The sequence below is a fragment of the Syzygium oleosum genome, unplaced genomic scaffold (genome assembly GCF_021117445.2).
Source record: "Syzygium oleosum isolate NSW1041296 unplaced genomic scaffold, Sole_v2.1 Sole_v2.13, whole genome shotgun sequence".
In the NCBI taxonomy this organism is placed as follows: Eukaryota; Viridiplantae; Streptophyta; class Magnoliopsida; order Myrtales; family Myrtaceae; genus Syzygium; species Syzygium oleosum.
Genome location: NW_026607497.1, coordinates 4,799,002 through 4,824,405, shown reverse-complemented (window position 1 = coordinate 4,824,405; position 25,404 = coordinate 4,799,002). Strand labels below are relative to the sequence as shown.

The window sequence follows — 25,404 nt, the reverse complement described above, 5'->3', positions numbered from 1 at the left end:
CACTCGACGTTTCCTTGCAACAAAATGTGTTCGGAGGGGTATTTCTTCAGCATACCATTTCAAACTCGGGGAGCATTTGCAATTCCTTATGTAATCATTCCTCGAAAACTTGACAATCATCAAAGACCGAGTATAAGCAATTCTCATCGGTGGATCTTAAAAATTTTAAGTATTTATATGTTACGATACTTTGCGAAGAAGAAATTATAATAGAATGCACGTGATTACCATCTGTTGCGATAGAGGAATCTCGATGGGCAGAGGAAGCCCCCTCAACTTTGTGACTATGCAAGAAAGAGACATGTTAATGACATCTGCGTTCCTTAATTCTTCTTCTTGAAAAGGGACAAACTTAGCTAAAGAATATAAAAGGGATAACAACACAAATAATCTATAAAATTTAACTCAATGTGTAATGTAACCCTTGAACTTTTAATTTATTCAATGTGATCCCTAGACTTTTGTTACATGTTCAATTTAGTCTCTGAATTATATGAAAATGTTCAATATTATTTTTCAATTAATTCAAGTTCAAAAACAAAATTAAACAAATTGAAAGTTTATAGATGATATTGCACAATAAACTAAAGTTCGTGAGCCATATTGAATAAATTAGAAGTTCAAAAATCATATTTCACGTTGAATCGAAGTTTAAAAATCATTTATGCCGTTTTCTCGTCGGAAAAAGAAATACAGAAAAAATTGGAGGGGAAGTGGTAAAGGGAGCGGGGGGGCAATTACGTACTTTCGGATCGGGGAGGAGGAGGTCACGTGCACGTCGACATCGGGGGCGTGCCAAACGAGGAGGAATGGGATCTCATGCATTTCTTTTCTTTCCATGACGATGCTAACTGCGAAATGAAAAGGTCGTGATCATTGGCTAAGGTGTTATCATGATCCACACACATGGGCCTCCACTCCCATTCTTTAATTCGTTCCAACACCAACCTAAATGTCCTGAAATTCAAAGTGGATTCGATTCAAAAAATTTCGGAGCAGTTTCTAATTTTTTGAAAAATCGAAGGGAAACCTTATGCCCCACGTGCCCCGCTGCATATGATTGGCTACAATTCTTGCGTTTTGCACCTCATTTTTTTTAAGATTATTTTCAAGAAAATGCGTAATTTCCAGGAAAGAGAATGATGTAGATAGTTGATCTTAAGACACTGGGTTGGTTGGTGGGTCACATGTTTTTTGTCGCGTAAGCGCTATTGAGACGTGCCATGAGGCTGCTACGCAATCATTAGAGAAAACTTTGTGCACTATATCTAGTTATGTCTAGTTATGTCAAGTGAGATATTTCCATGGCTTATTCAGATGTGCTTGCGTAATGAAACCTACCTTCGAAGAGTAGGCCATGCCTGGGTTGGAGTCAAGCTCGGAATGGAGACCAGAGAACGCCGAGCGCTTGGCTTGACTGACTCTCGAGATGTGTGACAGGACAGTCCCGTGAGGTCTTCGTTCCGGAATGGAACTCGGTAACTCTTGACTCTGTGTTTCCCTGAATCGCCGAGCGTATTCTCTGATCGTAATTCCTAAATACGACCGACCATACATGCATGTATCATAAAGATCCGTGACGAGCTAGTGGAGCGCAACTCTCAATTCCAAGGCAGCAATTGAAGGGATCTGTTGAAACATTGTCCCGCGTCATTTGATATCGGATCTTAAATACTCTTTATATTTATGTGATTTTTCTTCATTTATCAGCTTAAATTTTTTGATTGAACTTTCTAACAAGCTTCTGATTGAGTCTCCAATTCGTCAGCTAAATTTAGGTAGATGCAAAGTACACCCAAGTTTCACCATCGGTCTATCTGTTCCAACGTTTTTCACCTTGGAGGGACAATGCCCATGTACTGCTAACAGTACCCATTATTGCAGCTTCTAAGGAGTCCAGACTCCAGACAGTTCATTGAAGAACCTCAGCAATTGCGACCGTGTCGGGCTTCTTCGGGTCGGACGAACAAGGCCCGCAATTACATCCCCACAAAAACGACCCGACAGCGTCGTCGATGCGCGAATCCAGCCGATCATGGACCTCGAACGCCTCGAATCTGCACACCACAAGGCGAAGAAGTCCCCGGAACGTGACTCGATTCGGAACCTCCGATGCCTAAGTCGGTCACAGAGGAGGAAATAAGTCGAGCGAAGTGAGGAGCCAATCAAACAACTTGACCGTATCGCACTAGAATTGTATTACGGCGGATCCATATTTACCGGCTCGGCGGAGGGAAATCTTATTAATACGCATGTGACCCATGGACACCAGACCAGCAATCCTATATCGAATGAAATCTATTAAGATGCGATTAACGAAACTAACTACGATGCAGAACATGGAAACTCGTACTTACATGTGGGTCTAATGCATGCCTCGTCATTTCTTAATATTAGACTTCAAGTCTATAGACAATACTAAATTAGCTCCTAATTGCATGGTTGAACACAATCTCGCTCATGCCCGATTAGACCTGTCAAAATGGGTCATAAACCCATTTCTTAACCCATATATTAATAAATGGGTCAAAATGGGTTAGTTATATTTAGTAAATGGGTCATAAATGGGTAGAAGTTTTATATTGATGTTAAATGGGTCGTAAATGGGTCGCAAATGGGTCATAAATGAGTTTACAACTGATTTAAACTCAACGCATTTCTCTCGCCCTCACTCAATCTTGCACTCACTCATTCCGCACTCTCATTTCAGCTTGGATATGAATTTTGTTATATTTAATTAAATATGAAAGTGTTTTAAAATTATGGGTCTAATCGGGTATGGGTTGGTCGGGTCGGGTATGGGTCAAGAAAATTGCATTGCGCATAAATGGGTAATGAACGGGTTAATGGGTCAATTTGGATCGAACAATTTATGACCCGATCCAAACCCGACCCGACCTACCCATTTGACAGGTCTATGCCCGATCGATTTGTTCTCCTTCCCTTATAAGATGAGACAGTGAAGGGCCAAGCTGACGGCGAACCAGAACCTCCATGCCCATCTATTGGAGCATATGGGCCCAATCAGTGTGTCCATACACGTGTTGAACCCAAATCACATGGGTCAAAACCCCACAGCATTACATTCCCTTTGTGAGTTGCCATCAAGGGGTCGGTTTGTTCGAATAAATCTATTTTCGAGAAATTATTTTTTGACTTTTTCGATGTTTGGATGTGTAAAACTTGTCGAATTACGGAAAAGGTTTTCCACAAACCGAAAAGAACAAGCTTAAATTGGGGAGAATGACTTCCTCTTTTGATAAGAAAGAAATCATATTTCCTAAATCACCGAACATATGAAAACTAATTATTTTTCTTGAAAATAATGTCCATGGATTCAGACCCAAAAAAAAAAATGTCCATGGAAAATATTTTGTTTCATCATGGAGTTTTCAATTAAACAAATGGGCTACATTTCATAAAGAGACTTTGGATTGTTGATTATTAAACCATCCCTTCGATTAAAGGTTTAAATTTTTAGCGTTGGCAGTGTCACGTAAGACCTCTGATATCCACATCAGAGATTTTCGGGCTTGAATTGGTGGGGTGGATTGAATTGGCACAAATGTAAAAGGTTTAGAACTAAATTGGTTCAATTGAAAGGTTTGAGATTGAATTGATACCAATGTAATAGGTTTAGAAATTTTTTATTACTTTTCCCTGTATATCCCATTAGTATTGGAAAAGATCCTTCTTTTGATTTTCCTTGTTAGAACATTTGCGTATATTCAGGAAAAACCCATCTTTTCTTGCCATTTTTAGACTCACTTTAATCTGGGGAGTTGAGCAAATATATAAAGTATTTCAGTTAGCTCTAAAAATGAATTTGCAAGTGGCAATCAACTAGCTCAATCCAATCTAGTTCCTCGATGGACAGGGTCAGTTCTCGATTTCATTGGTCAAGAATCGATCCCGTTCAATCCGGTTCCCAATTCGAGGGTGAGAACCCACTCTGATAAATATTTTGGATATTGAAATATACTCGTCATGAAATATATCACTATTGCATACGAATGCTTTTTAGTTAGTGTTTTGAAAACACTCGTTAATGAGATGTGTTCATAGTACGAGGTGGATGAAAAAGCTAGTTAGTACTGTCAGCATCAAGCAACTGATTAAATGCCTGTCATAAACTAACTACACTTTATCATCATAACTTCTTTCACTGTTTATCAGAACCGATCCTTCGCTGCTGCTGCAACACCGCACGCACGGCAGAAATTTTCTCTCCTTTTATATCGTTTTCGAGCGTCCGGGGGCGCACGGAAAAAAGGGAATGGAAGGAGCCGGGTCGAGACTGAGCCGAGCCTCCTCCCGGTACGGCCCGACGGCCACCGTCTTCAACGGCCCCGTCCGGAAGTGGAAGAAGAGGTGGGTCCACGTGTCGCCGCCGCCGTCGGCCGCCCCCGCCCACCACCACAAGCCCCACCACTTCCAGCCCAACAACCACCACCACCCCTCCTCCACCCTCTTCCTCTGCCGCTGGACCCCCGTCTCCTCCGGCGCCTCCGCCGCCCCCGACGGCGACGACGGCTCGGGCTCGGCGGAGGAGACCCCCAGGCGCAAGTATCGCTACACTCCGGTACGTTCTTCCTCTCTCTCTCTCTCTCTCGCTCTCTCCGCGTCTCTCTTTCGTTTGTACATGTTCGTGTGTGTATGGAGCTGGGGTTTAAGTGTTCTTACTGTGGAAATTTGAACCTTTCTTCGGGAAGATGAAGCGAGGTTTTGATTTTTCCTTTTGATGGGTTATGGTTGACTTGGTGGGGTTTGTCTTGCTTGAGAACTAGGGTTTAAGTCGCGCTTCATGTGAGCTCAACTCCTGCTTTCAGTCATGGCTTCGTAGCAACCACAGTTTAAGTCGTGCGTTATCTGAGCACAAGCTTTGTCGACTTCAAATTACCTAGCAGCCATGATTTTGGACTGTGTAGAAAGCTTCGAGCTTGGTACTACTCGCCCTGCTTTCAGTTGTCGCTTTGTTAAATTTTAGTAAATTTCAGGAGAAAATTTGGAAGCAGTTTGACTTTGATTTGTGAAAACTTGGGTGTGTTAAATCGATCGAACACGAGCTCTGTTCTGACCCTGTTTTAGTTGATACTCAGAGCAATGATTTTCAGGTTTAAATTTGTGTATGGAAGTGTGGTCTCGCTGTCTTATATGCGGAATGGAAGTTTGCTTTTGCTTCAAAGGTTTCAATGGCTTCTTGTTTATGATTCGAAGTAGTCGCGTTGTGGGTATTTGATCTTATGGTGTTTGTATAGGCTTGGAGGTTTCTTATAAACGTCAGTTGGGTTCAGAATATTATGATATTGGGTATCGCTTATTATGTAGATGTTTACGTTCGCTGTTTTTAATGAAGGTGATTTCTCGTGCATGTCAATTCAGCATCTTTTCTATCTTTATTTCCGTAGTTTGCTTAATTTGTCTTTCCTGTATAGATTGCTGTGCTTGAAGATCATACTAAGACAGCTGCAAGAAAAGCAGATGGAGGCAAAATAAGTGAAAACTACCCAAGCACTGGTGGACCTATGGTCGAGAATGACGATATATATGGGAAAATTGATCATTCTGAGGATGAGGAGAAAGAAATTAAGGTGATTCCCATTAATGAATGTACAGTAAACTGTTGTTTTAGTAGGCCTTCTGTTCCCTCTGTCGCCATAATTTTCATTGCGTTGGGTTGAGAATTTGTGTTATTTTGAGTGTTGCTCTGGGGATGTTGAGTATGTCGAAACATTGAAGTGCTGAGAGGTTATCCTCTTGTTTACGGAGAAAAAGTGATGGGACAAGCGAATCATATTTCAATCACATGGAAGTAGGCTCATGTGCCAATGATGATCAGTCGCATAAGTTTTGGGAGTTGAAATTATTTAAGCAATTCTAGTTACGTACATACATACCCGTGTTTTTCCCATTTTACCAAAAAAATGAAGCGAAGTTATTTCCAGTGGATGAAGGGTGAGAAGGGAACTTGGATCAGAAGGCTACCAGTAACTTGAAAAGTGTAAAAGTAATACACAAACAGCACATTTTCTTTTCCTGCCAACTCATGCGCGTTGAAGTTTTAGCTTTATATGTAGAACAAGACTTCTTTAAAGTGCTGGTGCCTTATCTAGAGTCGAAAACCCAGCTATACTTTCTTAATCACGAAGCCAGGAACTACTTGCCAGCATCCACCATAGAAGATAGGATTAGCAGAACTTTGCTCTTGCCTCCAAATAGTGACATTCTTAAAATTGCGATGTTGTTAATATGAATAACAATGGATCTTCTCTGCAGAATTCGAGCAAGGGCGGTTTAGATTTGGGTGTGTCTCTGGATGAACCTGAGAATGGTCATGATGACGTCGAAGACAAGAGCACAACCATGCCGAAAACAACCACGAGCGGATTCTGGTCAATGGGATGAGGCTTTTCCACTCGATGGGAGATGGAAAACAGCAAGTGAGAAGCTGTTGTGCTGTGTTGTAATGGGGTAAGATTTGGCAACTGATTTCCTGTCTAGATAATAGCTTGAGTTTGACATCTAGGGCATCTGTATCTAGTAGGTGTAGCATAGTCAGTATGTATAAATCCACCGAGGCATACTCGAGTTGCTCCTGTAAATATTTTGCTGGGCAATATGTGCTCCTCTCTCGCTCTCTATCTCTCTTGATCGATCGATCGATCGAAGTGTGATATATGTCATGAGTGGGTATCAATGATCTATTAGTTTTGGTTCCATGCTCCGATGATCTTCACCGGAAGAGTTAATCGAGATGGACTGTGTAGGCAGAATTGAGAACATGCTTGTGTATATGATGGCCGTTTTGGTGCTGGGGAAGCTGGTGGCAAAACGAGTACTAATGCTGTCCGTTGGCCCAAACACTTGAATTTTCTATTTCAAACAAAAGATGAACCCAGATCAGGAAAGTACTCAAGAAATGACGGAAATTATGTGCTCGACCACAAGCTATAGAACCATGAAGAACTAGTTTCGCAGAGTTTCTGGTAAAAATGACGCGGGTGAACTGCATCGCACGTTTAAGTTGCAATTTGTGTGATTCAAACTATGAGAAGACAGCCGAACATTCTCCTCGTAGATCTCTTTGATTCTGTTCAAGCCAATTCGCACACAAGCTTCTGATCCCAATATAAATGAGAGAGGAGGACGAGTTATTGTTTGTTATCTACTACAGATCGATTACTAATTATCCAGATCCTTCTTTTCCGTTGGGTCCATAGACCATTTCTTTTCCCATCAACCCTCCGAGAAAATACACCACAAGCACACTTGAACACAACATAGTATGATTATTGACGTAACAAGTATCAAAATTTTGAGGCATGAAAGTGCCATTATATCGTCGTACATATCCAAACTGAATTGTGTAATGCCGCAAGTTAATGGGGAAAGATGAATCGACATCCTCTGCACTGTATTCAAGATCCTCCTATAAGTCCGTTCTCCTCTAACGATCAGGAGAAAGCTCCAGACATGATGTAATCAAGTTAAGTGTCTCCACATTGATTGAGGCTTCCTGTCAAACTACAAACCCCATGCCTCCTAAAGCTTTTGCAGAAGCTTAAGAGCCTTTCTCAGCTGTTGCATCATTTTCCTCCGCTTGAGTCACACCGACCTCCGCAGGACGAAGAACTCGGTCGTAGAGCATGTAACCAGCCTGCAGCATGCAAGAAAATATATCAACATTAAAACAGCAAATTGACCAACCAGCTTTATCCCCATCTTTAAAAACAAACCTTCCCAACATGAAAATCTAAATAACTACTTAGGCAACCTAACCAGATAATGATAGAATAGAGCCATTATACAACTAATACTAGGCTCAAGGCAATGATGACTGTCTCCTGCATAATTTTACTGGCGACATGAGGAAAAACTGATTTGGCCCCAACCAAGAACAGGAGAGTCTATTCCTAACCGAAGCTACCTAAGTGTCAAATATGGACGCATTAAAGATGATAAGCTTGGTCTGGCCACACTAATGCCCTCTTGAGACTGCTTGAGACTACTGTTGAAACATAAACTGGGAGGAATTCAAATAATAGCACCATATATATAGTCGGACATAATTCTGTATTTGCTATGACGATTGCATAATCCTTGCCAAAACCACGGTTGAGCTTTGTCTTGTAAGAGAGAATCCATGCATCTTAGGCTATAGAGGACCAAACTACAGAGTCCACCAAAGATGCCAATGAGAAAATGCAGTGATTATTACTTCAGCATTGACCATATTAGGCTCGTAACTCAGTTTCTGAACACACAGGCTTAACGTATTGCAAATTAAACTTGACGTAGTCAACTGGGTCTTCAAGTTGTGAGGGTCTTTCTAGGTCAACTCTGAAACCTTTCATAACAAATTTCAGGTTTTTGCTTCATTATTCCAGAATTACAGTAAGTATGGAGTAGGTCATCTCATAAGATTAAAGCTAAGAAATGACATCTTATTTGCTGCTCCTTTAGGCAAAATAACTGAAACCAGCGATATAATGCAGCACAACTATAGTTCATAAGACATCATACTTTTTCTTGCATTTGAAACAAATAGAAAGGAAAAAGATCATCTTTTATTTGGCTTTTCACTCCCTTCTATGAACCTTCTACCTCCCTTTTTTCCCTGTTTCAGCCTGTATGTCTGCGAGATGACATGCATTGGGTGGATTTGGGGCAGGGGTAGGGGCACAGAGCAGAAAGAAATGCAAAATCCAGGAAAAAATTGCTGAAAACAGTTTTCCAATTAGAAAGTACCACTACATAAAAAGAGAGAAATGGAGTGAGAAATATACCTTTAGCACAGCAGCAACAGTGCCTGGGGGCTTAGAACTGTCTGGCATCTGGAATACTGCATTATGCCTATGTGGGTCAATCGGCTCATTAGTAGGATCATATTTTTCGATGCCGTGTTTCTTAAATACCTGGCAAAATAAAAGTAAACCTCAGCTACATGTATAAACCTGAGACTGCTGTGGAAGTAGCATATGTCATGCTGGGTAGTGAAGTAGCAGTTGTGTTATGCAGAGATCAACTGAACTGTTCCATAACAAGATCTTAGCATGAGGAAATGATAGAGTCTAAATGAAAGGGTTCTCTCCTCCTTTGCCGACGAAGATACTGACATGTGGCACTCATTTTGGATAAATCACACAGAAGCCCGGAATATGTGCAGTTGGGTTGCTTTGTAATGAAGCCCCTCGAAAAGAAAGAAAAGCCTACCTCAACAAGCTGCTTCTCCGTCATGTCAACGCCTTCTAGAAGAGTTCTTAAGAGAGGCACTGCTCCATCACCATCCTTTGCATCAATCTTAGAGAAGCTTTCTTTGACAACCGAGGATGCTCTCCCCAAGTTGTCTGCAACATCCAATAAATTTTTAGCAAAATTCTGCAGAAAATTCCAAATGAAACTTCTTGAGTACCACTTATGATAAATTAGTGAAACGTTAAGTCGATAGCAATGACCATGTATACCATACCTGTACAGCGTATTTCTTGGAATTCTCAGCTTCCCGCCTGGTTCTGTCCATCACATTCTCCATCTCTGCATAACTTCGAAGGACTTTATCTTGCATTCCTTCAATCTCTTTGTGCTTCAACTTCAAAAGTTCTTCCTTCTCTGCCACAAGTTTTGCCAAGTCATCCATAGATAGTTCCTTCTCACCCTCCGATTCTGAATCTGAAAAGGCCGTCCTTTTTGCAGCTTTTCTCCTCGTCTTATTAGGTTCACGAGCCGCTTCTAATCTGGTGCCTGATGTTTCTGTTTCGCCGGACACTTTCGACTCTCCAGCACTCCTATCTCCTGATCCATTCGAATTTTCAGCATTTCCACTTGCTTTTGTGGCCTCAGAGTTTGAAACCCTCTCTATATTCTCAGGAGAAGCAGATGACGAGATTCCATACTGCCGAAATGGAGTAGCATGGAAGGTGAACTGATTAGTGGGTACCGCCTGATGGAGCCAAGATTAGATGTGAAACCAACTCGAAAAAAAATGTCAGGTAGTTCGAGATTTATGTCACTGAAGGAGAAATCAAACTATTTCTGGGGAATCCTACAAGATCCATTCTTTCTATTCTTTTTTTCTCTGACAGAGCAATATAGAGGACATCGAATGGTCGCACAAGCGCACAAAACCAGTAGTTGAAACAGACGCTGAGAATTCCGTCCATCTAAAGGTGCCATCTTCAACAATTAATAGACACAAGGACGACGACCGAACCTTACTCGAGACAATTATTACACCACTCGACCCCAACTAACAAAATAAATTCCCAGTGCTCAACTCAACCACGACAGCCTTGAGCTTTGTCGATAAGGCACTGCCAGAGCTCGACTAAACGCAACTCAACTAACATGAAGCACACAAGAAGTCGATCGTTTGTTTAGCCTCGCGAGCGGATGGAGTCCCGTATCATAATGCTCAAACCCAATAACGCAATAACCAATAAGTTTGTACCCTAGCCACTTACAGACCGCCACTCCAAATCAATCAGAATCCAATCAATCAATCCACGAAGGGAGACCGAAATCCTAAAAGCGCGACAAATTCACAATCAAATGAAATTGAAGGAAGCCACACGAAGAACTGAAACTAGAAGACCATTTAAAAAAAACAGCCGCAGACGCCGACGGGTTCTCTCGAGTTACCTTGCTCGGAGGACCGCACGCGAGCGGGCGACACTGATCGGAGACGAGCGGCGGGGGACGCGTTCCGGGAGGAGGAGGAGAAGGCAGGAGGAGGGAGGCGGTCCGGCTCGCGCTCCGGGAAGAGCGGGACAGGATCCTCGACAGCAACATTTTTGCTGGCTCCGATTGAAGGACAAATTCCGGAAGCCGAGAACTTTTGCTAGGGAACGAGCGGTGCAGGACGAGAGACGGTGGGGGTTTTCGAACGGAGCGGAACGTGCGTGGACGACAAGACAACGGAGGGTTTAAGGAAAAAAACCAACTGAACATCATCAAACTGCTCTTCGTGCGAAACGTTGTCGTTTTCTTTGCGTTGTGGAGGGACAAGGCCAAGTAGAAGAGGTGGCCACTTGGATTTATACATATCCAAGAGTAGCTAGCTGCGTCTCCGTTGGAAGTCTCCAGAACCTTTCTCTCCACGAAACTGAAAAAACGCCGTCGCAATTTTGCATGTATTTAATTATTACAAAAAGTTGCCAATAGACATGCGGCTTTGTTGATAAAGAGATTGGGAGATGAAGACACTAGTATTACTAGTGCGGATTGGTGCGAGATTCGATTAATAGACTATCACTGATGCGGGCTGGTGCGGAGTTCGAGTTCTGCTCTCTGTATGAGACAGAGCAAAAGTCTGAGATAGAAAGAGAGGAGAGTTGGATAGAGGATAGATAAAAAAAAAAATGACATAAAGTTATTGGCTTTTTCATCAAAACTCAAATTATTACTTATATTTTGAAGAGATTATAAAGATGTAATATTTGGATCAATGTGTCAAACACTATTGTCTTTCAAAAAATTTTTGGGTTTTCCACCCTAAAAAAAAGATTAAATCATGCGAGCTGCTACATTTTTTCAAAAAGCGAGAAATCAAAGGCACAATTCATGACAAATTTTCGTGGTGATCATGTTGACACCGTTAAAATTAACAAGGAGAGATTGGATTTGCCAAAACCACTTCACTTCCGTTATCATATAGAAAAGTCCATGTATTGAAAACTACTTTCTTTACCTATTTATTTGGTTAGTCAAAAGAATTAAGTAAATGAGAAAGAATTAAGTTCCTCATTTGCCATGGTTTTGAGACTTACTAGACAAAAACCAAATTAGGAATCAATTGCACCCGCGAAGTGGACCGGCACTTAGGAAGTTCGGAGCATAAAACTACTTGGTTCGATTCCACTTTCTATTCGGGCTTTTTTTTTTTTGGGGGCTAGAAGTAAACTTTTCATTTCAAACAAAGCATTACTAACAGAATGCGCTTTTTATTCGAACCAAATAATGCACCCAAATGTAGAATGGGAGACACCAAACTCATCCCAACACAACTTCATTCCTTACAAGTTTTCCCCTGCTTTCTCCAATCCATTTCTTGCATGAATTCAATGCTAATTGCACGATCAGGGATCAAGTTGATGATCAATCATCCAGGCGAGGTATCTATCCGTCCCACATGGCATGTTGATGTGATCGCCTCATGAATGGTAAAGCGGCATGAACTGTTTAGGTTTGGAATGGCGATACCATGGACTAGAATTAGAGATAAGCGAACCTCGAAAAGATTGTCAATTAGAACCCCAAGAATCACAGAGCTTCATGTTAATATTGGTCGAGCTTTACCGTAATACTTCTTCAGGAGAACAGCTAACCATTACTAAAATTGATCTGACATGGCTGAATGAGCCAAACATTGCATGTCACCGGAATGGCATGCGTTAAGTAAACACAGACATAAACCTTGTTTGCACAAAACCAACCATCCATAGAAGATTTCCCACCTTCAGTTTGTAGCAACCAAACCGGCAAAGATGCATTTGATGGAAACAGTATCAACAAAGTAAAAGATTGACAAGAGATCCTCCATCGGTATCGCTAAGTAAGCTGAGTCTAAAGCTCCATCGAGATTATTTACAAAAAGAAATGCGAGCCAGTTGACTTCCTCCCGTTGCCAACGATGCTAGGTTACATCACCAAAATCACCCTTTTCACGAAAATGTCTGCTTTAAATCAACTCAGATTGTCACCACACCCCATGGAAACAGGATGGATTCACTCTGCTTCACACACGAACTGGGTCCATATCGCTATCACAAACATGCAATGTGCAGCAAGAGTGAGCCATCACAAGGAACGTTGAATACACCAAAGTCATCGATTACACTAAAAAAGTAAGTTGCCCAGATATATCAATGCATCTACACGCACATTAAAGATCGAATGACATCACAAAATCCGGTGCATATGCAACCCATCATATTGGTCAATTCTGGGCACATAATGTTCATCACGAGATACAGCAATTGTGAAGCTTAGAAAGTATTAAGAGTTGAATGTGTAATGCATTCCTGCTTTTCACCTATTAAACTCAACGTTTATTTGTTTTGTCCCCCATAAAGCCCTTAATGTTTCCCCACAACTAGACTAGAGAAGTTTCTGACTAATTGCTTCGCTTTTAGTCATTGCTATCATAATTGACTCACATTGCAGGATCTTCACATAACAAAGATTTGAACCCTATGCACATCTCGGCTTCATATTTATCTTTTCTCGAAAATCTCAAGCTACAAATAGCAGAGACTTAACCAGGAGGTCCATACAAATACATCGAGTCTCAGTAGAGATGCAAAAATCGCCTCTTCGAAGAGCACGTTTCTGAACTGGGCCATCATATTCAGTCAAGCTAGCTATGAAAACAAAAGTTCCCCCCAGTTGAGGACACTTCACTTTCCAGATGCTCAAACTCAAGCCACATGAAAGAGATAGCCACTTCATCATGCATACATGAATAGGAGTGACAGAACGAAATGGCAAATGCCCACAGAGGACGCAATTACACAGGGGATCAATATGGATCCTCAGAATAAACCTCATGAATTCATTTGGGCACTTTCGGAAAGAGCAGTTTGACCAAGGCCGGAAGCTCAGCGAGTTCAACTTGTGGCTTGCCTAACAATATCCTTTTCAACTTCTCGTCACAGTTCACCACATTCTTGTTGTTAGGATCCTGCTCACAGAAACAATCGACACATATTTCAGATAACCAATACAGCACAACTCACGCAAGCGAAGACATAATCTCAATTAAAGCAGGACTCCAAAAACAGATAAAACGACCACCAAACGCGACGAAGTTTCACTCAGCAGCACAAACTCGCGGCAATTTCGGCAGAATAATTAACGCGTTACAAAGTTTCTCTACACATTCAAGCAGTGCCAAGAAGCTGCACATCCGATCAGTCACACGCAAATTGCTTGATCCCAAAAAACAATTGCTTGCCCGCAGTCAGTCACCAATACCCCATTTGCTCGCAAGCAATAGTTTCGCCTGAAAAAGGAAAACTATCGAGTATAGCTAAACTTCATCAAGATCAATGCATGGACACTAACCCCCCTGACCAAAACTACTCACAGCCAGATACTTCAATGTTCATAGTGACTTCACCATCCAATTCAAACAGGACAAAGCCCTAGACGAACAGACCCAAATCCAACTCCTAACTGACAATTCACTGCACGAATCGCATGATAAACATGAGGGACTCGTTCCGAAAGTCGTCCAACACACCGAATGAACGCTAGCACGTGCTTCCCTTCACAGGAGACCCGTACTTGCAGGAGGAGCGAGCGACTGACCTGGAGGTTGTTGGACTTGATGTGAGACCAGACGCGCATGAAGCAGCCGAGGTGGGAGATTTGGGACTGACCCACGAAGTCGCGCACGGTGGAGGGCAGGTTCACGAGGTCGATGAGGCTGGCGAGCCTCTTCGGGTTGTCGGCGACGGCCTTCTTCATCCTCTGCGGTAACATCTTTCCCCTTCTCCTTCGCTCGCAGTCCCCACGCAGCGAGAGGCGGCGCCAGCCAGTTTAGCGCTCGCGAGATTAGAGGTTAATTGAGAGTCGGCTCGCGGACGGGTCTGTTTTCACATTTAAATTTCTCAAAGTTCTTACCTTTTAATTCACCAAAAATACCCAAGACAATTTTTTTTTGTTGCCTCAGAATTCTAAACATAGGATTAAAATCTTCTCATTTTCAAATTTTAAAGAGAAAAAGAAATAATTAGTGGAAGTAAGAAAAAGTTTTTTTTTAATGGCTTTCGCATAGGCTGGCCTTGGATTTAAAGAAGAAAAAAAAAATGGGCTTGCCGCCTCGTGCATGGAGGGGCGGATGGGTTTAGATGAAAAGAAGGAAACGGAGCGTGAAGGCCACTAGATATGAAGGACACCACGTGTGCATATGCTCACAGCAAAACCAACTAATGATAGATTTGTCATTTCTAAAGGTGGAACTAGAACCGTAAAATGGAAGAGTCGGGTCGATAGGGGTCTGTCGGTTCGGTCTGAAACCGAAATCGGAAATCGGGCTGATATTCATCGGTCCTAAATTTTAGGAATGAAAAATTGTCCAGAATCATCCGGTTCGGTCCGATTCTTCTGTGCACGCCTACCTCGAACTTTTCCAAAAAACGCAGCAGCAACAGCATGCTTGCTGCGATGATAGAGTTACTAGTTAAGCCGGAAAATGAAATCCCTCGGAAATGTCCATGTCAGATAACAGGAGACAGCCCAACAAAGAACATTCCCCCCTGGAGACAACATGTGCGGGGCAGTCCATAACCTGGAGGCTGGGGTCATCTCTGACGGCCTAACTTTCAAGGTTCGTCCATCAGATTTCAAAGCTAACTTGATTCCAAAGCAACTGCAAGGGCTTCAATCGAATACCCCATTGAACATGGAGTTTACCTGAATGGATTCATTTCAATCGATTCATCGATCACGAATAATAAACGTTTAGAAACTCAAAGTGAGAATTTCAGAAATTTAACGTCGAACAATCTCCGATGAGATGATACTTGAGTAAACATTGGACAATCATCACCCAATTGAGCTGAACTCACGTGATCATAAACCCAAGATAAATTACAAAAAGAATGTAATAAGATGATCATATTCTACATAGGTGGATATTACAGGCCGGACTACATGGGTGGATATTACAGGTCGGAAATAGGGAGGGAGGAAGAAAATGAACAGAACGCCTTTACATGCACATCTCTCTCTCTCTCTCTCTCTCTCTCTCTCTCTCTCTCTCTCTCTCTCTCTCAAACCCCGAATGCTCCATTCCTCAAGATAATGCCAATGGTCTCCCTCTGCGCTGCAACTGGTGCGGCATAAGTTTCTCTTAAACCCGAATGCTCGATTTTCTCAAGATATGCCGATGGTCTTTCCGAGCAACCAAAGCACTAGGGAGAGCTCAATGCCAAATATGGTGTGCAGAGTACTCCTGTCTAACGTGAATCCGTACACTGTTATCCCCGCCCGGTTGTTCTCGAAGTATTTCACTGCCATTAGGAAAGGAACTCGGTCAGCAAAACAACCATCCTGCGCTCTATTAAAAGCATCAATTCTAATGTGAGATGAGATATGCAATGGGGACATAATGGTCCCTTGATACCATCACTTTTGTTGCTGCCGACTGTGTAAATGTGCAAAAACCATACAGTGATCGTGAATGTCAAAGATTTCTTCGCTGTACTTTGACATTCATTCGACAATTACGCTCAACCTCAACATAAGTGGCAGGTGAATTCTAGCTCCCCATATCAGGATGACAAGGACTACCAAGCGATCAGTTACTACAAAAGGTCAATAAGTCGATGATAAGCCTTTCTGCACTAATATTTGCTTCCACTCATAGTTATTAGAGTCGTTTTTGTACTATTTGTCAAAATTATTACTAGGACATGCTTCCATTCAAGTTAAGGTTAAGCAAATCATTCTTCGAATTAAAGTAAAGGGTTAAAAGGACTTACCAAGGGCTTCTCTTTTCTGGTATGAGATAGTACTATAAGCATACGCTGGGATCAAGTTGTTATTGTCCAAGTCATCTTCCTCATCACCAGCATCGTCACTATCTGATTCTGTACTGCTTACAGGAAAGGCTTGGCCATGGGCAGCCTGAGCCACCGGTGTCTCGCCATCGTTTGTCTCGAAAGAATCATCAAGTGTTGCACATACATGCCACTTTGCCGCAAGGCATGTCACGGACTGTGCTTTATGTGTAATTTTGGTTGCACTGCGCAACAAGATGAAGAGCCCAGCAACCAGAGTCATCGAGCAAAGCTGTACAATACAAATGTTACCCCCACTTAGTACGCTTAAAGCTGGAAAGTACTAAAAGAGAGGTGCTCGTGCACAAACTTATTTCATTATGTCACAAATTAATAATTTTTTAATTGGCATGAAAATCTGCAAATTTATCTCCGAATTAGAGTTCCTCACGAACAAGAAAGATGCAAATGAGTTTGTGAAGCCCCTTTCTTAGTGTTCAGAGTAAGGAACTTACAGCCAATTCTCCTGCTCGGAAAATATTAACATCTGCAGTGGACTTGGTAGTGACGAGCAGAGAGGCAAACTGGCTTCCAGTGACCAAAACTAGAGCCCACAATATGAACGCACGGTACCTATGGCTTATGATCCGAAGGTGTCTCCTGATCCTTAGATGCTCAGATAGGACCGAAGCCACATCTGAGTCTACTTGAAACATCTGTGCAAAGTCTTGCAGTCGCAAGATCTGGAGAGAGCAGATCAGACGGAACAGTACACACACCAAGAAAATGACCATTGTGCGGTAGAGCCATGAGAAGAGCTCCATCATGCAAGCGACGGTGTCGCTCAGGTAAACATTCCCCAAGAAGGGTATTTGAGAGGCTCCTGAGGCATACCACCATATCTTATAAGCACTCTCAGCTGCAAAGCAGGGGATGACGAATATGGAGAGGATTTTCAATGATCTCTGCATACACGATGACATGTTTGTACATGTAAGGTAAAACACTATAGCTAGCAAAAATCTAGCATGTCATAACAGTATAGCTAGCAAAAACCTACCATATGACAAAGAGCAATCTTTCTTAGACCCCTTTCCTATTTGTTCTAGAGAAAAGACCTAAAAGTATGATCCTTACTCCAACGGTCATGAAAAGTTCATGTCAAGCAAGTGATCATCCAAGTTTCTATGATGATGTGAGGTCAACCCAATGCTCAAACTCACAACACGATCGTCAGAATGTAAAGCATCAATAGTCGAGCTTACAAATCACCGAAAATAGACATTCAATCAAGTGCAGCTGATTATACTTGTAAATTTGACAATCCTGCAAGCCATCATTTAACATATTCTCTCTTCTATCGTATTTTATGGGATCCAACCCCATATCACCGTGTTCTGTTCATTTTTGAACTCATGCGAAAGACTGCAATTTTTGTGAGTTGAACCTAATATAAGTTATACTCTTCATTCATCCCTGCTTGTTCAGATGACTTGACATTAATGAATTTCCTCTTGGAGAATCAAATAAGATCTGCACATCTATTATAGTACTTAATTGGTGGCAACACATACTTCTGATATGAATTATAAGTGCTTGCCCCACCGATTGCCAGAGATGGGAAGAGTTTTAACCTTCTTAGTGGAGAGCTGCATTGGATGTTTTGATCATCTGATGACAAGATAATATGTTCATCTTCGATCAAGTATTAGAAGTACGAGATTCCCAGCATTATATATATTTACTTATTTGGTTAACCGTTCATCCAGGAATCTGAACTGTTGGACCGTGTGGGCTTCACGTGGATCCCCTATAATCTAGTGATTTAGGTGCAGCTCAATCGAGCCAGGCTCTTGCAAGAATCAGATCACATGACACCACACCCGAAAGTCCCTATGCTCCAACATGGCACTCGATGTATACTCATTATCATCATACTGTGACAGACAGAGCCAATTTAAGCATATGAAAACGAGGCGGCGGCGAGCTGTTTTCTTGATACATGATCAGCTTGATCTAATAAAAAGAATCCATCAGTAACTTCCCGGTTGCCGGGAGATAACGGGATCTCTTTGCCTATCATCGATCGTCACCTCTCTCTCTCTCTCTCTCTCTCTCTCTCTCTCTCTCTCTCTCTCTCTCTCTCTCTCTCTCTCTCTCTCTCTCCCTCGCTGATGGATATCTGTCCCCACCAATCCTGTAATGCTACACTAGTCCAAGTTCATGCTTATCAACTTTACAGTCAAACACATCGAAGCTCATGATTAGTATAATGAAAAACAGAAACGCCGGCCCCATCGCGTTGGCCTAGAACCTTCTTATGCTCATCACCCTGTTCATCAGCTAGCAACGCATTCCAGAAGCTACGAGCGTTGGAAAACCCGCGAAAATCGATTACTACTGTCGTTCAAAAATTAGAGCGAATCCTCTGGTCAATTATACGTTAACATTTCCAATGGCAAATCAAGGAAAACTGAATTGGAAGATTAATCACATGTCACGAAAGCAGCATGCAGCTAATCAAGGTAAACATCGCAATCTGATGCAACAGAAACCAGAAGAACGTCATTACCGTCACAGACACGGAAATCACGAGAGAGAGAGCGAGAGCGTACATTGAGCTGCTCGGTGTAGCCCTTCCTCACCGTCTCGCTCTCGTCCCAAAGCTTGTCGAAGAAGAGAAACCTCCGCAGGCCGTACTTCCTCACGAACCGCGACAGGCAGACGAAGGAGAGCACCGCGACGCTGCTGAGCGACAGCTGGACGACGCCGTCGAAGGGCCTCGCGTGCTTGCCGTCGCAGCTGGCGCAGGCGAGCAGGAAGTGGGAGGCGATGGGGACGACGATCGCGAAGACGAAGAACACGGACCAGGAGAGGCAGGCGGACCACGCGTCGGACTGGTCCACGCACATCCACCGGAGGTAGGACCGGAAGCTCTGCAGCTCGTCCTGCGGGTGCGAGGCGCAGCGCGCGAACGTGACGCTCCGGTTGCGGCTGCCGCTGTTGCTGCTGATCAGAGCCTCTCGGTCGTCTGCCATGGCGGATGGCGACGGGGAACAGGGCGACTCTCCTCCTCCGAGGAAGCGGGGGGCGACAAGACAAATGTGCAAATCCGGAGTTTTGGTTCTGAATGACGTTCGGGTTCAGGTTCAGGTTGATATATGTGGTGGCGCAAAAGTGTCGCGTCACGGATTCTTTCCTTTGTTCTGTTAATTTTTTTTTGGTCAATTTTTTTTTCTTCTAATTTCGGATGCCATTATTGTCAAGTTTGGTATATATTTTATGCTGATCAAGGTCGAGCGAACCTATGACAAGATTTTGGACCAAATAGACCAACTCATGGAGAAATCTATTGCTTTGGACACTTTTTTTGAGTTATATGTGCATCGAGCTACATTTATTTAAGGGTTGATACAACGAAAACTCTAAACCAGTATACTTGTAATAAATTTACGCCAAACTAATATTTTGACCACAAAAAAATTCCAAACTTGTACGCCCGTGATAAATTTACCAAAAACTAATTTTTTTACCACAAAAAAACCCAAACTAGTATACATGTGACAAATTTACCTTTCGTTAGTTTCTGTTAAATTCTACTCTTAAATTGCTGAGTTGGATAAGACGTGATAGTTGATGGGTGTACCGGTTTGGGGTTTTACCCTTCGTTTATCACAGATGTACCAGTTTGTGATTTTTCGTAATATTAATCCAATTTAATGGAAACTAACGGAGGATAAATTTGTCACAAATGTACCAGTTTGAGGTTTTTGGTAGTCAAAAAATTAGTTTTTGGCATATTTGTCACAGGTATACCAGTTTGGGATTTCTCGTGATCAAAAAAATAGTTTTTGGTGAATTTATCACAGGTGTACCGGTTTGGATTTTTCATGATATTAATCCTAGTATATATAGCCGGTCTAACTGTTTTTTTAAAAGAAAAAATAGATTTTTTTTTTACCTACCATATCGACTAGAAATGGGGTGAGGGTGCCTTTCCTTTTCGTCATGTATAGGCAATAATAACATGTCGATAAACTCAGCATGTTTCTCTACCTCCCGCTCCGCAAGGCTTCGAATCCGGTCGGATTCTCCTTTCACTTTACGTTTTCAATTAACCATCTATTTAGAGAAAAAAGCAATAAAACGAAAAATAGAAAAAAAAAAAATTAAAGATTTGCGATGATTCCATGATGCGTTTCGGAGTTGGCACTCAAAGCAAAAAGAGCTCATTCTCATAGAATCCAAATCATCGTGCCACCACCGTATGCTGATCCAGCTGGAGGTGGGGCCCCGCGGGGGCACGCGACGTGTGTACGCTGGAGGAGCCGCGAGTCACGGTCGCGGCCGACAATGGGAGACCGCCACGCGTGGCGCCCGCCCCCACGTTACTTCCTGGCGGTGGCGGTTCGAACGAAACATTAAATGACACGCACACAAACGACGAAGGAAAACAGCCGCGACCAAAGCCCCAAGACAAATGAAGACATCGCGGGGGGAGATCAGAAGAAGCTCCAATAAAAAAATGGGTTAACGGGGTTGCTGGGCGATCGGCGGAGGTGGAGGTGGCGGCCTGTGAATCGCGGGATCGAGGTTCGATTAGGTGGCTTGCATATGCGAGGAGATTGGATTCCGCCTGGCTCCGACGCATGTGACTTGTCCATCGGGGAAAAAAACAAAAGGAAAACCTATCATTAACCAAATCGTCTCCCTGAGTTTACCTGCTGCTAATCGGTTTGTTTCACTACGTGTGAGTTTGTGGCTGGCTGACCGCCTGCTTTAAAAAGCTTAAACTTGGATAGTATTGGACCTCTCTCACCCCCAAAAACTAGCTAAAAGAAATCAAAGATGAGATTTTCCCTTACATCTATAAAGCGATCACCAATCCCTTCTATAATTGATGTGGGATAACCCCAACAATTTCCCCCTCATATATCGGGTTTAGGTCAAAGCAGCAACAACCCTTGACTGTTGGGTCAAGACTTGTTAGTTACCTAAGGTCTGATATCATGCGAGATTTCGTGGAACCAGTGCCGACTGTTCTAAAAGCTTAAATTGATAGATGAAGGCGTGGTTTCATATTTAAATATTCTAAGACATTAGAAAAAGATCGCCTCTCTAATCAAACACCCTTTCATGGCGGGATTATGTGATTACGCTACTAGTTTCGAAAAAACGAAATTCATGGCCGACGAAAAGTGTATAAATTAAAAGTCGAGAGCCGATTTGTGCAACGCCGTGTCGGGATCGCAAGTCACTCGATGCGTACGGAGTGCACCGAGACATGACATCCCGTACGCATCGAGACATGACATCTCGATGCTTTCCATAATTTAGAAAGATAACGAGTGGCACGCTCGAACTATGAAGTTTGGAGTCTTTGGACAACGTCTGGTGTTTGCGACTCCGGAGGTTCGGCACAAGAGAGACATGAGGTATGACGAATGTGAAGTGTGCTGTTGACTAGAAGATTGCGGCTCCATATTGGGCCAGCAGAAACGACCTGCGAAGTACGAAATGCGACGTTCGTCGCGGTCCAAGAGCGTTCCTCCGTTGCCTCTTCACAACGGGCCTTAAAGCCCTCGTTTTCAGCGACGGCCCGAACTGTTCTGCGTCGCCGTGGAACAAGCTCACCGAGGGAAAATGAAATTTCTTTATACGTGACTATTAAGTAGCATCAAATAAAACTTACCCTTTTTTGCCCCCGGAATGTGAAATTTCTTCGTATGCACCCTTAAGAAAGGGAAATGCTTGCATGACCGTCGACTGCCGAATGACATTTGTAACGGGAGGGCAGCCACAAATTCATTTTGAAGGAACCTGTAGACTTCTTAAACCGTTTTTAATTTTTGACTCTGTTTCCTTTTTACAAGCTTGAATTTAGAGATAAAAATCAGAAGAGGGCCCACGGAATCAATGTTCTTGAATATTATTAGTTTGATTTGTTTCTTTAAATAATACAAGAAAATCGTTCCTATTTCATGCATAATCAATATCATTGATCTCAATTTTAGATCACCGGAAAGTTCTTACAGAGCAATTTGATTTGACCGAAAGGTTTGAGGAGCCATTTCTTCGCACAATGAGTCTGTTATTAGTTGCAAAGCTAACGTTTCAAGCGTATTTTCATCTTTAAAAATTTAATAAATCTATTTAATGGCATTAACGATTTCTTTTTAGAAATTAATAATATTTTTCTACTAGTATCTATTTATATTTTGGTGTCTAGTTTATTTTCTCTTTCTTCATATTCAAGAATATTGATTCTATGGGCCATTTTCTGATTTTTATCTCTAAATAAGCTTGCAATAAGGAAATACAGAAGTTAAAAAAAAAAAAAAGGAAACAGAGTCAAAAATTAAAACCGTTTTAAGAAGTCTACGAGCTTCCTCAGAATGAATTTGTGTGGCCACCCTCGGACCGTTACACTGTCATTTGGCAGTGGACGGTCGTGCTAGCCGCCCCCTTTAAGAAATGTGCATACATTCGGATATAATTTGTTTCCCCAATAGTTGGATATATTTTTTCAGCAAGAAATTTAAAAAAAAAAGTTGTTTCTGCCTTTTTACTAACCAAAGCAAAGTCACCCGTAATTGCCAATGTTGACTTAAATTTTTCGGCTGATAATAATAAGTGATAGTCATCTATATGCCAGCCTTGAGAAGAAGCCAGAACCCATGATTAATGGGTTGCTCAAGCGATAAGCGTGTTCGTTCCTCTCGCTCAAGACTCGAGTACGAATTACCACACTTATACATTCTCTTGGCTTCACCTTTAGAAGTCTCGGACACCTGTTGATATATCAAAAGAACAATCAAATTTGAAAAACAATACCTAAAACCGATATTATTCATATGGGCAATAACTTTACACACTTTTGTTGGCTAATAAATAATTTTGAGCATGAATGTTGATCGACAGAGTCCTTTATTCCTCTCTTTTACAACTGTATACAAAACCAGGCGTTACATGAGAAAACGAGCGTGAAGGTTCGCCCAATCTCAAGAGGTAAATGAAGGGGTTCGAGTAGCACTCTTACACGAGAAAACCCGGCCTGACCAACTCTACCTCTAGCTCTAGCTCGGTCCGGCCCGATCTGTTCCCGCAAGACGATAAGCACCAATTGCCATCATAATGACCTAACACACAATGCATTTTCCAAAGTCTTGCGGGGTCTCAAATGAGGGTGGTCAAACGTGCCACCCACGTTCCCCCCCCTTATGCCGGATGACCTTTCGCTCTCCGAAGAGTTGCCACATCATATCACCCATCCAACCCACCAAGCCGAAGCAGCACTCGATCAACACGAAGCTCAAAAACCCAACCCACCCCACCCCGCCCCCCCAAAACTGGAATCTTTCAGCCCCCCCCGCCTTCTCCAAAAAGAAGCGAAAGAGAAGGGCCTTGTCCCACTCGAGCAAAAGTGGAAGCAACCAATACAATAATACAAGGAGAACAGAATACGCGGACACGCCTCCCCCCGCACCAAAAAAAAATTGTAAGGCAAAAGTCGATCCCGAGTACGACCCATTCAGCCGGTTTCCGAGCGCCTTCCCTCGTCCACAATTCAAACATGGCAACCGAGTGAGCGAATTGATGTGACCCGTGAGCCGGCACCACCATCCACCACCCCGCCACTTATTCCCTCTCTGTTGCTCATAGCTTCGCCGGTCTTTCTATCTAACACGCATGTGAACCGAACCGATGCCCATCGTGAAATCTTCTTGGCACAACCCAATTCGCAATTTTAGCACCTTGATTGTAACACCTTTTAAGCGCGCGAGCGTAAAGAAGAATGATAAAAAAAACAGAAAAGGTTTTTATTGGGGGGCATGTCGGAACGACGACTGTGAACGAGTATTCGGGAGTTGGCGTTTGGTGTGCCTTCCGGAGATATCGATAGAGAAGAAATCTGTGTGCTGAGTTTTGTAAGGGCTATAGAAAGATTGCTAAATTCCCAAATGAAATCAGCAACTTCATTTTTTTCTGCCGAGTAATTTTGTGCAAACACTATATTTTACCTGAAACAGCAATTGCATCCAGGCGGTCAACTCTTGAGGGATCTTTTTCTCGTTTGGATTGGAAACTGGTGTTGGGGTTTAGGTTACGTTGAGCATATTCCATGTAAAAAAAACAAAATTTTGCGTGTCAGCAATGGCATCTGCCCCCAATCAAAATCGAAATTCAGTTGAAAACAGCCCAGAGACGACCTCCCCAGAAATCTACTCCATCTCATGATGAACTTCCTAATGGCCAATCCCACGTGTTCCGGAACGATTTGTCTTGCCAAATGCATAATGCGACCGTGTTCGATGAGCTCAACCGACAGCCAAACACGTTCGATCCGAATTTCCCTAACTCGCTTTCCGACCGAATCTCAATTCCTGCATTCACGTCCCGGAACGAAATCACGCATCGAGCCCCACCCATTTGCAGGTACATCATCAGCAGAGAGCAACTCGTGCAAGGCAAGGCAGTGCAAGCAAATACAACACTTGCGAACTCCAAAAAAACATCACCATTTCTTGTTTTTGGTATAAGGGGTTGTCAAGAATCGATCCCATCTGGTCACATTTCAGATCGGAGAACGCAATAGACCTCTATCCACGACGAGCAACAAGAACCCATTTGGCATCGAATGCCCAAGAACACGAAACTCGAATCTATTTCACCAAACAAATGAAAAATTTCGCAGTAACGCTTTGCTAATCTAATCTAGGGACAGACCACAGAGACATCCCCCGCCCCTGCAGATCCATATGCACAGGTAACCTTCAGGCATCGGCAAAGACGCATCAGTTCATAGGCCCAGAAGAAGCAAGAAGATGAAACAGCCACATCCACCATATTCATACCACAGGAACCAGTCGATTTTCAAGCACAAATCGCCCAGCAATACGCA

The 25,404-nt window shown here is 42.7% G+C and overlaps 4 protein-coding genes across 7 annotated transcripts; 1 reads left to right on the top strand and 3 right to left on the bottom strand.

Moving 5' to 3' along the window:
• Nucleotides 1-4,160: 4,160 nt before the first annotated feature.
• On the top strand, nucleotides 4,161-6,641 carry LOC115675023 (uncharacterized). Its single transcript, XM_030597612.2, has 3 exons — nucleotides 4,161-4,582; nucleotides 5,436-5,591; nucleotides 6,277-6,641. The coding sequence occupies exons 1-3, from the start codon at nucleotides 4,277-4,279 to the stop codon at nucleotides 6,403-6,405; spliced, it is 591 nt and encodes a 196-aa protein (XP_030453472.1). The 5' UTR covers nucleotides 4,161-4,276; the 3' UTR covers nucleotides 6,406-6,641.
• A 648-nt stretch (nucleotides 6,642-7,289) lies between these two features.
• On the bottom strand, nucleotides 7,290-11,019 carry LOC115675022 (grpE protein homolog 2, mitochondrial-like). 2 transcript variants are annotated; one of them, XM_056317169.1, is made up of 5 exons: nucleotides 10,639-11,019; nucleotides 9,470-9,940; nucleotides 9,214-9,378; nucleotides 8,787-8,915; nucleotides 7,290-7,657 (listed from the first exon to the last, which is right to left on the bottom strand). In XM_056317169.1, the coding sequence occupies exons 1-5, from the start codon at nucleotides 10,948-10,950 to the stop codon at nucleotides 7,562-7,564; spliced, it is 1,173 nt and encodes a 390-aa protein (XP_056173144.1). In that variant the 5' UTR covers nucleotides 10,951-11,019; the 3' UTR covers nucleotides 7,290-7,561. The 2 variants fall into 2 exon arrangements, with proteins under 2 accessions (XP_056173144.1, XP_056173145.1); XM_056317170.1 differs by having other exon boundaries at nucleotides 9,470-9,892.
• A 2,270-nt stretch (nucleotides 11,020-13,289) lies between these two features.
• Nucleotides 13,290-14,596, bottom strand: LOC115675024 (upstream activation factor subunit UAF30). The gene is made up of 2 exons (XM_030597615.2): nucleotides 14,308-14,596; nucleotides 13,290-13,678 (listed from the first exon to the last, which is right to left on the bottom strand). Exons 1-2 carry the CDS (start codon nucleotides 14,479-14,481, stop codon nucleotides 13,550-13,552), a joined length of 303 nt encoding a protein of 100 aa, XP_030453475.1. The 5' UTR covers nucleotides 14,482-14,596; the 3' UTR covers nucleotides 13,290-13,549.
• An 859-nt stretch (nucleotides 14,597-15,455) lies between these two features.
• Nucleotides 15,456-19,618, bottom strand: LOC115675202 (uncharacterized). Of its 3 annotated transcripts, none has more exons than XM_056317378.1 (4): nucleotides 19,075-19,618; nucleotides 17,018-17,421; nucleotides 16,485-16,794; nucleotides 15,456-16,013 (listed from the first exon to the last, which is right to left on the bottom strand). In XM_056317378.1, exons 1-4 carry the CDS (start codon nucleotides 19,538-19,540, stop codon nucleotides 15,877-15,879), a joined length of 1,317 nt encoding a protein of 438 aa, XP_056173353.1. In that variant the 5' UTR covers nucleotides 19,541-19,618; the 3' UTR covers nucleotides 15,456-15,876. The 3 variants fall into 3 exon arrangements, with proteins under 3 accessions (XP_056173353.1, XP_056173354.1, XP_030453663.1); XM_056317379.1 differs by having other exon boundaries at nucleotides 17,018-17,385; XM_030597803.2 differs by having other exon boundaries at nucleotides 17,018-17,467; nucleotides 19,118-19,618.
• Between the last annotated feature and the right edge of the window lie 5,786 nt (nucleotides 19,619-25,404).